This window comes from Panthera tigris, chromosome C2 (genome assembly GCF_018350195.1).
Source record: "Panthera tigris isolate Pti1 chromosome C2, P.tigris_Pti1_mat1.1, whole genome shotgun sequence".
Taxonomy (NCBI): Eukaryota; Metazoa; Chordata; class Mammalia; order Carnivora; family Felidae; genus Panthera; species Panthera tigris.
The window spans coordinates 138,718,713-138,731,928 of record NC_056668.1 but is presented as its reverse complement, the minus strand read 5'-3'; the positions used below and the strand labels follow the sequence as shown (position 1 = coordinate 138,731,928).

Genomic DNA, 13,216 nt, shown 5'->3' with positions numbered 1-13,216 from the left:
GGACTCTTAAACACAGAAAAACCTGGCAGTTGTCAGAGGGAGGGAGGTGGGCAGATGGGCAAAATAGGTGAAGGAGACTAAGAGGTAAAAACTTCCAGTTATAAAATGCAAGTGAGTGGGCTGAAAAGTACAGCATAAAGAATATATTGGGGTGCCTGGGTGACTCAGTCGGTTAGGCACCTGACTTCAGCTCAGGTCATGATCTCACAGTCTGTGAGTTCGAGCCCCGCGTCGGGCTCTGTGCTGACAGCTAGGAGCCTGGAGCCTGCTTTAGATTGTGTGTGAGTGTCTGTTTCTTTCTAACTCTCCCCTGCTCATCCTTTATCTCTCTCTCTGTCTCAAAAATAAATAAAAACATTAAAAAAAGAATATAGTCAATAATACTGTAATATCTTTGTATGGTGACAGATGGTAGCTATACTTGTGAGCATTTTGTAACATATATAAATGTTGAATCACTATGTTATATACCTAAAATTAATATTATATTGTATATCAGATAAAATTCAATAAAAAAATCAGTCTGTTTTTAAAAGCAAACCACTACAGAAGAGATGATGGGTTTTTTTTTAAGTTTATTAATTTTTGAGGGAGAGAGAGAGATTGTGTGCACGAGTTGAGGAGGGGCAGAAAGATCCCAAGCAGGCTCCACACTGTCATCACAGAGCCTGAATCAGGGCTTGAACCCACAAAACTGTGAGATCATGACCTGAGCTAAAACCAAGAGTCGGACACTTAACTGACTAAGCCACCCAGGTGCCCCAAAGAATTCGTTTTAAGGAAAGAAAGGAAGAAAAAATGTGGAAATGAATAAAATAATGGCAAAAACGTGAAATAAACATATTGCTTTATGTATTATTTCCTTATTGTATAAACTATTGTTTTATATAATCTATAGAGTTAGAGATTAAAATAAATTAGTGGGCATGTATAGGGAGAATATAAATATATATATCATATATATGTAAATTTATAATTTTGCAAATGCCAAAACAAAAAACCTTATTTAACCTAATTATTCACAAAAACATAAGCAAAATGGATGTTTTCCATCAAGTACATAAAAGAAGGCAAGGGGTCATCTAAAGTATGGCTGTCGGCAATAAACTGGATTGTTGTGTTTTTAGCAAAGATCACTTCCAGTTTAGCTACTACAGATGTGAAGGGTCAGGGTAGCTGGAATGGATCAGGAGGCCAAATTTCTTTATTTACTTATTTATTTTTATTTATTTATTTATTTAGAGAGAGAGACAACGAGAGTGAGAGAGTGTGGGACAGAGGGACAGAGGTGGAGGGGAGAGAGAGAGAGAGAGAGAGAGAGAGAGAGAGAGAGAGAGAATATCCCAAGCAGGCTCTGCACTATCAGCACAGAGCCAGATGTGGGGCTTAATCTCATGAGGAGGCCAGGAGTTCTCATCCTGGCCTTGGCACTTATTGGCTATGTGATCCTAATCACTTTACTTAAAAGCTTCAGTTTTCTGGGGGCGCCTGGGTGGCTCAGTGGGTTGAGTGTCTGGCTTCTGCTCAGGTCACAATCTCACGGTTCTTGAGTTCGAGCCCCGCGTCGGGCTCTGTGCTGACAGCTCAGAGCCTGGAGCCTGTTTCGGATTCTGTGTCTCCCTCTCTCTGACCCTTCCCCGTTCATGCTCTGTCTCTCTCTGTCTCAAAAATAAATAAACGTTAAAAAAAAAGTTTCAGTTTCCTGCAATAATGAAACCTACCTATCAAAGTGAGAGGATCAAGTACGATAGTGAATGTAAAATTACATAATGTTAGCATAAAATACTAGCCATTAAGAAATACGGTATGATATTTAGTACACAACGCTCCATAACCACCAAGATGTCAGTAGAATTTGAAGCTGAAAAAAGGCTCAAGGAGAGCTTGCAGAAGGTCATTTAGTCCATTCCCTTGCAGGAGTAATTATTTTGATTTATTTTAGTCCTTATTTAGGCACTTGTAGGAAGATTAATTTGTTTGACTGGTATAATTATTCATGCTGTTATGATTTATTAACAGATGAGTCTTTTAAAAATAAGAATATGATATTTTGTGAGGCATTACTGTATACTCTTACATGGAAAATAACCTCCAATCCTCAAATACTGAGAACATATGGAAATAAAGAAAATGTGAGTTTTGTTGCTCTTTTCGATTATCAGTCTTTCCTTTGGGACACCCATTCTGGAAATTTTTAATTTCAAAAACTCAGTTTTGGTTCAAAATTGCATATTTCTGTGGGTGAGGTCATTTATTCTAGGGTTTCAATCCTCAAACCTGTATCTCTAGCTCATATCCCTCACTTGAATTCCAGATCTGTAAAGCTGCCTAATGAACATTTCCCAGCCAAATGTCCTATATGTTCCTCCTAGGAAACATGTCCCTACCTGGTTACTCGTTAGAAACTGGAGAGTCCTCACAGATGTCTCTAATCAGTTAAAAGCGGATACCAATGTTACTGCTAAAACAGTGCTTCTCTAAACAAAAACCAGAATCAGATCTATAGATAAAGAAAACAAATTGATGGTTGGTAGAGAGAAGGGGTATAGGGGATTGGCAAAATGGATGAAGGGGAGGTTAAAATACAGTCTTCTAGGGGTGTCTGGGTGACTCAGTAGGTTAGGCATCTAAGTGCTGATTTGGCTCAGGTCATGATCTCAGGCTTTGTGGGACTGAGCCCTGCGTTGGGTTCTGCACCGACTGTGCGGAGCCTGCTTGGAATTCTCTCTCTCCCTCTCTCTCTCTCTCTCTGCCTGTCTCCTGCTTGAATGTTCTCTCTCTCTGTCTCTCTCTCTCAAAAATAAATAAATATAAATAAACATTAAAAAAAGTACAGTCTTCCAGGTATGAAATGAGTAAGTCACAGGAATAAAAGATACAGCATATAAAAGATATGTAGTCAATGATACTGTAATAGTGGTATATGGTTGGCAGATGGTAGTTACACTTGTGAGCACAGCATAATGAAGTTGAATCACTACGCTGTACACCTGAAACTTATGTAACATAGCGTATCAATTACACTCGAATAAGAAAATAAAAGAGAATACTGCTTCTCAACCACAGGTGATCTCCCTAGGGCCTCCAGAGGACATCTGACAACATCTGGAGACACTTCCGTCTGTCACAAATTGGGGGGCTCAGAGTGGGGGGAGAAAGACTGCTATTGGCATTTAGTGAGAAGAGGCCAGACATGCTGCTATGGATCCTACAATGCAAATGATATCCCTCCGCGAGAATGAGTTATCTTGTCCAAAGTATCAACCATGCTGAAGTAGAGAAATCTTGCTCTATCGTTTCTTGAATGTAAGCTCTTCAAGAAAGAGTCATTTCTGTATGTTCAGTATCTGGACGGTGCATGGTACACGCGAATTTACTGAAGAAAGTAAAAAAAAAAAAAAAAAAAAAAAAAGAATTCACATACTATTCCCCTTGTCTTTATCCCCAAAGCTCCGCCTTCCTTGTTTCCTAGCCTGGACTACTGTATTAACCCCTGCTTGTTGTTCTCCTTGTCTACATGGTCCCCGGGGCTGTGTCTTATTGATCTTTATGTATCAAGGCCCAGAAAGCAGTAAGGGCTCAATAAATCTTTGCTTTATTAGCCTTAGCACAGACATTTTAAATAGAAACTAATAAGAATTTATAAGAATTTTTGGCAGGTTTCTGCTAACATACTAATACCATAAGAAAAATGTATCTGATCGCTTAGAATAGTTACACCTGTATGAAGTAGTGTAGCTATATTAGGTCTATTCTATTCATAATCTTTAATTTTTGCGAGACTCTGTTTCTCCTTATTTTCTATAGGGGAAGACTGCAAAATACTTGTGAGGGCCAAATGATCACATCTTTCCCCTAACTCAGTGACAAGCCACGATTACATACTGTGATCTTGGTCGGCTAGGAACTGAGAACATTCCTTTCTCCCTAATTTTCCTTGGACCTGCTTAAGCAAATCTCTAAGAGGCTGCTATCTTAATAAGAGATCCAGATTCAAGTCTAAGGGGAAAAATCAAGGAAACTTGATCATTTGCTAAAAAAGAGCTGATATTTGGCTGGTAGTCTTAAAAATGAACTCAGACCTCCCCATTCTATCCAAACATGAACAAAACAGCATTACATATATAGCCATCCAAACAAGTAATACCTTTAAATAAGGTAAAGAACAATCACAATTTTTTCTTACGTGCAGAATACCATTTTCCCCACCTCATTTCTCAAGTGGATGACAGAAAATAATTTGTTTTAAAATTTACAGACACTTCATCAACACATGCTGTCTGTTCTAGGTCTTGATCTGTTCTCATCAGGGAGTCTTTTCTACAAGGTTAAGAAAATTGCAAATTTGAACTTTCTTCGGGCTTAGTTGTGAAGAAATTTCCTTCTTCACCAGACTATTCCTTCAACACTGCCTTGTTATCTCTGAACTTTCTGAGACTCACAGTGTTTCTCTCAGAGTCCCCAGTGTTAACCTTGTTTTCTGGGACTAGTGGATCCCTGCCCTTTGATGTTGGGATCCCGAAGATTTCATCTTGAAGCCACCCCACCCTTTTCTCTTCAGAAAACCCTCTCGAGGGGAGAGTGTCACTTGTCTGAATTTGGGAACCTTTCTTTGGAAAAACCACCTCTCTCTGGTGAGTTGCCATCTTCCCATGGCTGTGACAGCAAGAAGGTTCCTCATTTTCCAAACATCCAGTTTCCTTTGTTCATTGAACCTCCTTACAGAAGAACACCCCTTGTGAAGGAATTTAGGTCTGCCCATTCCTTCCAGTTATGGTGACGGTAATATCAACGAACACCCACTCCCATGTGGAGTGAGGTCAGAGAGAATGGAACTTCAGACTATGAAGGAACATAGTAAAATACTTGTTTGAGACGCCTACCTCTACGGCAAGACTCTCAAAGGGGTGTGTGAGTAGATATGAGAGAGGCTGAATACACACCAACATCTGAGCTTGGGCAAAGGTGTAGGTGGCTGAGTGGATCCAACCCAAACAGATTAAGATGTCTTGGGCAATAAGCATTTCAAGAAAGACAGTGATAAATTAAAGGTATTTCTCCAAAATCTGGGACTACATCACGTCTATAAAACTAGAAAGGGGGGGAATCCTCACAAAATAGGATGAAATTGACCTTCCTGTCAGCCAAATGGCTGATTCCCTTTCAGCTTATCGGCAAATTTAATTTTGTTTAGAACAAATAAAGTTGGTGAAAATAAACAAACAAACAAAATCCAATCCTTCTTAGTAATTCTTAAATTGGTGGTAGGACACACAAATGGATACAATGCATACTGTTTTAAAAGTAGGAAGATAATGACCACTGTTTGGATCAATTTTTACTCATCATATGAAATTTCACACCACATTAACATATACCATGGCATTTTTAAATGGCTTATTATAAAGGAGAATGGACTAAAAAAGAAAACTTATGAGATACAACTAATGCTGTAGCCCAGTCATGACACTGAGGATACAAGGCTACTTCGACAGTAATTAACTGTGAAAAGGACCTGTGAAATGGGAAGTAACTTCTCTTAGCTTAGGGTTAACAAAATCCAGAAGTCAAGTTATTTGTGGTTCAACATGGAGTTAATACCTCAGTGTCTTTGAAGTAGGAAGACACTGGAGAAAAGCCCCAGGTGCCTTTTGGAAAAAAAGATCCTTGCCCAAACTGAAAGGCACTTGAAATCTCTTCCTAACATTCTTTTCTCCTTGTATCATCAATTTCATCTGCTTTCCCCCCAAAACTGCTTTAGAGAATGATCTGATATAATTAACTTATACCAGAGTGTAAAATATAAGTGTTCCTTCTCCCAGGAACCTGAGCAATTCAAATCTTCTCTACTGTTGGGGAATGAAAGGATCAGTTTAGAACTGGGTTTGGAGTCCAGTTTAGCTGCTTACTTTCCATGTGACCTCTGGGCCACTTAACCTCAGTGAGCCTCAGTTTTCTAGTCTATAAGCAGGGGTGATGGTAGTAATGAATACAGCCTTTAGGGCAAAGTTCTTTGGATTAAATTAATTCAACAATTTTTTACCGAATGCCTATCGAATCTCCAGGCATTGTTATAGCTGCCGGAATATAGGAGTGACAGCGAAACAAAGTCCTTGTGCTCAAGAAACTTACATGCTAAATGAAGAAAGGTAAACATAAACTCACGGACAAAGAAATGTATCATGCCAGGAGGGAGAAGTGCTATGGAGAAAAATCAAGTATGGTGGTTGCGGTGGGAAAGCTCATGGGGAGCAGATGTCAAGCAAGAGCTTCTCTGAAAAGGTAACATTTGAGCAGACACCTGAAGGGAAAAATGGAGTGAGCCACACGAATTTTAGGCAGAGGAAAACAACGCAGGCAGAAGGAAGAGCAAATGTCAAGGTTCTGTGAAAGCAGTATACTTACAGTACCTGAGTCAAGAGTGATTGTGATTTTTGAAATAGGTGTATTCATTTTTGAAAGCGAGAGCGAGCGAGTGAGGGAGGGGCAAAGAGAGTGGGAGACTGAGGATCTAAAGCAGGCTCCGTGTTGACACCAGAGAGCCCGATGTGGGGCTTGAACTCATGAACCACGAGATCATGACCTGAGCCAAAGTCGGACACTTAACCTACAGGGCCACCCAGGTGCCCTGAGCGACAGCGGTTTTGAAAAGTATATTGCGATTTTACAAGGTTTTGTGTGCTTTTACTCAGTGAGCTGGGAATCACTGAAAAGCTTTAGGCAAAGAACTGATATATCTGACGTATTACAAAAGGACCATTTGGTATAGGGGTGCACACAGCAGAAGGGATAACAGAAGCAGGGATACAAGGCAGGAGACTTCCACAATAATCTGGGGAAGGGGAGCAACTGATGCTAGTTTGGGCCAGAGTGTTTGTTACTAGGGAGAGGTGATGAGAAATGGTTAGAGTCTGGATTTATTTTGAATATTTATCTAAGCCAGTGAGACTGGGCCTGGCTAGGGTGTTTGAGAGTAGTTAAAAAGGACTGCAAAGTTTTTACCTTTAGCCACTAGAAAAATGGAATTCTCTTTAATTGAGATGGGGAAGACGGGAGGAGCCGGTTTGGCAGGAGTGGGATGGGGCCGTGCAATCAATGGTTTGCTTTTGGACCTGTTAGGTTTGAGATGACTGTTGATGTTAAACTGGAGATGCCAAAAAGGCAATTCAATATGTATGAAAGCACTTAATTCACAGCCAGGCTTTGTATAAATGTATGAACTCAGGTTAAACAAGTTAATTCATGTTACTCCACAACGTGTGTATTCTATCCCCAAGGCCAGAGCAAATGAGTGGGAAACTGCATTTACGTATGTAAACCATGGCTCCTTCTCAAAACCTGACACACCATCAACTTGTTCGAGCAACAGCAAAAACAGAAACAACAATAAAAACAAGTAAATAATAATAACCTAATTCAAATAAAAAGCAAAACTCCTCGTTGAACTTGTTTTAGGTATAGATCTCACTCTGGCTTTCAAATGCTTAATATCATTGCTCCTTCCTATAACTAATTAGCTACTTTATTCACGACTAGCCTTGTGCCGTCAATTTAAGGTTAAACTCTAATGAGGGTAATAAAATACAGATTTTGAAAATATGATGGACCTAAATTATCAATTTCATTGCCTGAAAGCAGTTAAGACTTCTTATTTGATGATGTTTCATTAGTAAGCAATGTTATAGTTAGATTTAAAAAAAACCCATAAAACATAAAATATGCTCTGAAACGACTGCTAAGATTATTTTTAAATATATTGATAAAATTTGTTATGAAAAACAAATTACATTAAAAAGCTTTTAGGTATTATTAATATTAAAGAGCTTTCTTTTACTCACACAAATACTTTTATGCATGCACTCAGTTTTTAAAACATTTTAGGCACAGATTTTATCATTCCTTTTTGGAAAATACCTACCGGCAGATACCGTCTTGCCATTACCAAAGAAAACAGTGTTTTCCAGTAAAAGATATGAACACTGACAGCATGTTTGACTTGTGCACAGGCTGCCTGAGACACTAAACTGACAAACATACTTCATTCTACCTACCTACCTACTCTTAAATCTGTTTTAAAATGCCCACTTACTTTTTATAAGAATATGCAGATCCACAGGGAGACAGAAAAAAAATCAAATCTGAAAGGGCTACCTCTACGCATTTCTGCTGTAAAAACAAAGATCTGACCTGTTACCTAAGATGACTAAGTTGGCACGTATTGTCATCAGAATCTCTGAGACACAATATGCTGCACACAGGGTGTCACAATATTTGCAAAGTGTTTTCAGTAGAAAAAGAGAATACAGAAATAAAACAATATAGAAATAAAACATATCCTATTATTTTGCTTCTGAATTTCTCAAGTATGCTTGTTAATTTTATTTGGTGTATAACTTTCAGGGAAAGATTTTCATATTATTCACAAAAAGAGAAAAAGCTGGACAAGAGTATATGTGAAAACCTCCACATCTCCCAACTTTTCCTCTATTGGTCTGGCAAAGATTTAAAAAGACTAAGAATCCTCAGAGCTGAGCAGACTGAAGGGAGGTACTGTACTCTTCACTATGTTGATGGCCATGATGTAAACTGATACAATTTTTCTGGAGGGCAATTTGTCAGCCCTTAACAAATTTTACAGATATAAACCTATCTACTCAGAAGTTCCATGTCAATCAATTTAGCCTCAGGAAATAATTATACAAGTATAGGAAATATGTAATTGTAAGGATATTCATCACATCAATGATTATAACAGAAATACTGGCAACAGCTTAAATGTCCAATAACAGGAAATTAAATTTGGCATATATATACAATGGAATACCCTGTAGCCTCAATAATTCTATTGCAACCACATATTTATTGAGCAATATTAAGTGTTTGGTGAAAACAGAATATTAGGCAAAAAGTAATTCTAAAAGCAGGAGCAATAGGGCCCAATATTTATTTATATGTTTGTGAGTATGCATACAACATTTATATGCAGAGAACAAAAGTCTCAAAGGAGATATGCAAAATGGCGTGAATAATTAATTTTTGGGTTAGGATTATAGGTATTAACATTTTTTCCTTTTGCTTATTTTCAATTACTTTTTATTCTATAACAAATATGTAGACTTTGTAGAGTAAAGAACATTAAAATATTTACACACTGGACTTATAAAAAAGTATAGGTTTTGAGCACAGGAGTAATTATAATATGAATAGGAAAATGTAATCCCCAATAAGATAAAAAGCAATTTCTAGTTTACAAATAAATAGATATCTGAATTATAACACTGAAATATATGTCTATACTGAAAAAAATACAGTATTAAAAAGCTTTGGGATATACCAGAAATTAAAAAGCTTTTGGATATGCTTTTCTTTTGGCCATATTATTCTTAGATAGTTTCATTAAATGGATATTTTCCCATAGAAATAATATTATCATTGATGGCTAAATATTCACCTGAAGACTTGGCATCAGATACCACAGATACAATTAACAAGGCTGTACAAACAAGAATGCTGTAGCTTTAGTAAGACAGCATAAACATATTGATTATACAAAATTAATGCAGTGAGAATCGTACTCGGATGCAGCATTTCCAAATGTAACTAGTACTTGACCTATTTAAAACCAGCATACTAAATTTAATGGACATTAAATACTCAATTAAAAATTGTTTTGCTTGCCTTAGTAAAATTTAGATGGATTTTGGAAGAAATGATTGGAATGGCTTGTCTGATTTTGAAAAATCAGCTAGTGGAGTGTGGGATTTTCAAACTAAAGAAGTCCTACTCCCAAAAGTTCCTATGGCTTGAAGAGGCATCCAAATCACTCCACTGACATTTACATGATGTATTTGAGCAGTGTAGTATTTATTTTTTCCCACATTTTAAGTGGTAGAGGTTTATTTATTGATATTTTTCAACTGAAAAACATGGCTAAATGGCTTATTATGTCAAAGTATTTATTTTGAGCATGAGGGCATTTAAAGTCCTCACTTAGGATTCCAAGTGTAAGATTTTGGGGAAAAGTCATCTCATAGATCCCATTACGCTATATTCTAATTTTATGGTATGGATATCTGATAACCATTAGGCAGCCAGTCAGATTTATTTGTGAACATCTGGCCTCACTAACACTTCTCTCTGACACCTACTACTATCTGGGTTCATTCTTCAGAGTATTGGGAAATGGCTCATTAATCAAACTATGTGGCTAAGACTGATGTAAAAAGAACAAAGGGTGATGGCAACAGAGGAAAAGCACCAAGAAAATGCCAAATGCAGACTACTTAGAATAATAGGAGACTAGGAAGACATGGACATGGTACCGCAAAACTATTAATAAAAGTGTTTGTTTTAGTTAACAGCTTTCAAGACACCCACAACCCCCTCCCCCCGCCGAAGAGCATATCTGTCTACAAAATCTGGTTTCTAAAACTGATAAATTAGGGGATGATAATTTGCTCTGAAAAACTTCCCACGGGTGCACATTTAAGTGTGCATTTGAATTGTGATTTGAGTTACCAAAGTTTGATTTTTCCTTTGTCCTAAGAGATTGTTTAATCAAATTCATTCAGTGGTGGAGCTTAATTTTTTTCTGGTAATATTCTGATAGGTAATAATTCAGCTTTTTTAAAAACAGAAATATTAGCAAATAGTTACTCCCAGGAAAGGGAAGCCCACTGTCTCCGAAGTCGAGCTATTCAAAAGCAGACTGTACAGCTGTGGATCAGATATTCCCCATAAGAATTAACTTCTACTTCCCTGTGACACCCTCCTGTGTCTATTTTTGTCCCATCCAGCCATCCAGAGTAAGGTCTAAACCCTAACCCACACCACAGTTCCTGAAACATTTGAGGACAGATACCACATTCCTCCTAGGTTAACATCTCCAGGTTAACAGCGGAAAGTACATGGTCTGTAAAGTCAGATTTCAGTAAATTCTTGGTTGTCTACCGGAAACCTCTCTAAGCCTCACCTAAGTTTCCTCATCTGTGAAAGGGAACATCTAACGCTTTGTGGGGTGTTTTAGAAAAGAAAGGAGTTGGCACGGCTGATGTCCACTGTAGTGTTTTACCCAACGAAGCAGCTCAGGAATGTGGATGACTCTTTCCCCAGCTTAATCTTGTTTATTCTTCTTAAAATGAAGAGCTTAGAAGTGAATGAAGCCCTCCAGATACAGTGCAACTGGTGCAGAGTTCTGGGGATCGTAGTCCTGAAAATGTCACCGTAAGGCTTCAGGAACCTTAAGTTCCCAAAGAATTTCAGTCAGCTAAAAGCCCACAAGTTGTATTTACATGAACATGAAGTAGGTCTCTCTTTCCTGTCTTGTATCATGATTTCCTTCTAATTCTCACTGAAATACTACACATTTAGTCATGTTAAATTCCATCCTGTTAGTTTCAGGCCATTCTTGCAGTCCATCCAAGCCTTTCTGGAAACAATTATTTTATCTAACTTATCAGTTCTCCCTTCCAGCTTAAATCTACACATTTCTGTCATGCCGAACGTGGATAAGCCCACAGGTTTTCTGAGATGCGTATTTCGGATGTAGAGAACAGCCTGCACCAGACTCACAGGCTGCACAACTCCCTGATCTGAACTTTTCCTCCTCTTCCCTGCTCTGTCCTTCCTCTACTGAACAGGCTGTCCGAGAAAGGTCCTCGCATCACTGGCAGTGCGGGAACTACTCCAGGTGATTTATGGGCTCGGTCCCAGTAGAATGAAACACATAAGGTTCCCTTCCAGTAAAAGGAGAAAGTAAATATTAGACACACTACTGCTTCGTCACTGAAAACCAACCTAATGCAGGAATGGGGGGTCACCGGTGCCACCAGCTCTGTCAGCTTGGATAAAATGTATTGTGTGATGTAGAAAAGAACATGGGCTTTGGACTCCAATTTCCTGGGTTCAAATACGGACAGCACTATTTGCATGCTGTGTAATACTAGGACAGTTACTTAGTTTCTCTGTGCCTTGGTTTCTTCTTTAGTAAAATTATACTTGTTACTTTTGCTTTGATATCCAAGCATCAGTGGAAACGAAGGAAGGAAGAGAGGGAAAAAAGGGAGTAAAGGTAAGAGGGAGGGAGAGGAATTACAGAAATTCATGGTAAAGGCAGTTTTATTTTCACTTTTTAAAACTGTGCACTCCAACATACATCTCAAGTAAGTTTTATTTCCCTCTGCAATGAGGGGTTAAGTCAGGTCAAATAAGAATTCTTTTCTGGTGGCCAATGCACAGAGTCAGTATTTTTAGGGTCTTTTCCTTTTCAAAGTGGAGAATGAATTAAAACCCATCAAATCATCAAATGACTGACTTACAGACAGTAGAAAGGAATGTGAAGAATTCTTAAAGTGTATAGTTTTGTCTTAAATAAGTGTAAATTTCCTATGTTCATTAATTAGTCATTTACATTAACCAACTATTACAAATACTTCTTTACTAAATTCTCTTGGCATCATTTTTCAGCCTTTGTGGGTCACACTTTCCATTCTAGCGCGTGTGTAGTTCATGTGAGCAGCTGAACTTTCAAAACTCAAAACTCCACAGCTGGAGTACCCTAAGTACCCTAAGACTTGAGTAGTGGGACTCCCTCTGCATTTAGTCTGGCTCCTGGGCTCGGTTCTGGCTCCAGCTTCAGGCTGTGTCTGGTTTTCTGGGTTCCAGGGCTGGCACAGGCCCAATCTCACTCACCTAGTTCCACCCATTACATGCTGTTTTATGTTACATTACAACATAAACCACAGAAAGGAGACGCTGAGAAAGGATGAGAAAAATCAATGAAATATGAGTGAGGGGCCGGGGTAGGGATATAGCCTATAATTTTTCACATTGTTTCCTTTTAAATACAATTAGCCCTGGAAATCTGTCTGTGTTAACAGAATAGACATGCATTCCTAGATATGTATATTTAAGAATATGTATATGTGTATACATATACAACAGTACATATTGCTAAAAATGGATGAATACTTCATACTGACCTTAGGGGGTTTAAACGGATAGTCTGGTGAAAAGGTAATGTCAAGAAAGAACACCCCTCCTTCATAGACAGATCCTGGGGGTCCCAATATAGTTGACCTCCATTCATAAATGTTGTCTCCTTTGGGTCCAGCACTGAAATAAGACATACAAATGAAATGTGCTTAGAGATTACGTAAACCCTGAAATTAAAAAAAAATTCTATTTTGGTAACAATAAATTGAGCAATTGCAATAAA

At 38.2% G+C, this 13,216-nt stretch overlaps 1 protein-coding gene across 2 annotated transcripts in view; it reads right to left on the bottom strand.

Moving 5' to 3' along the window:
• Positions 1-13,216, bottom strand: part of LOC102954357 (ubiquitin-conjugating enzyme E2 E2) — a 369,038-nt gene that overhangs the window by 75,553 nt on the left and 280,269 nt on the right. For both annotated transcript variants that reach the window (XM_042956336.1, XM_042956335.1), the window contains exon 4: positions 12,981-13,113. In XM_042956336.1, the coding sequence (XP_042812270.1) occupies positions 12,981-13,113 (133 nt within the window). The remainder of the gene's footprint in view (positions 1-12,980; positions 13,114-13,216) is intronic.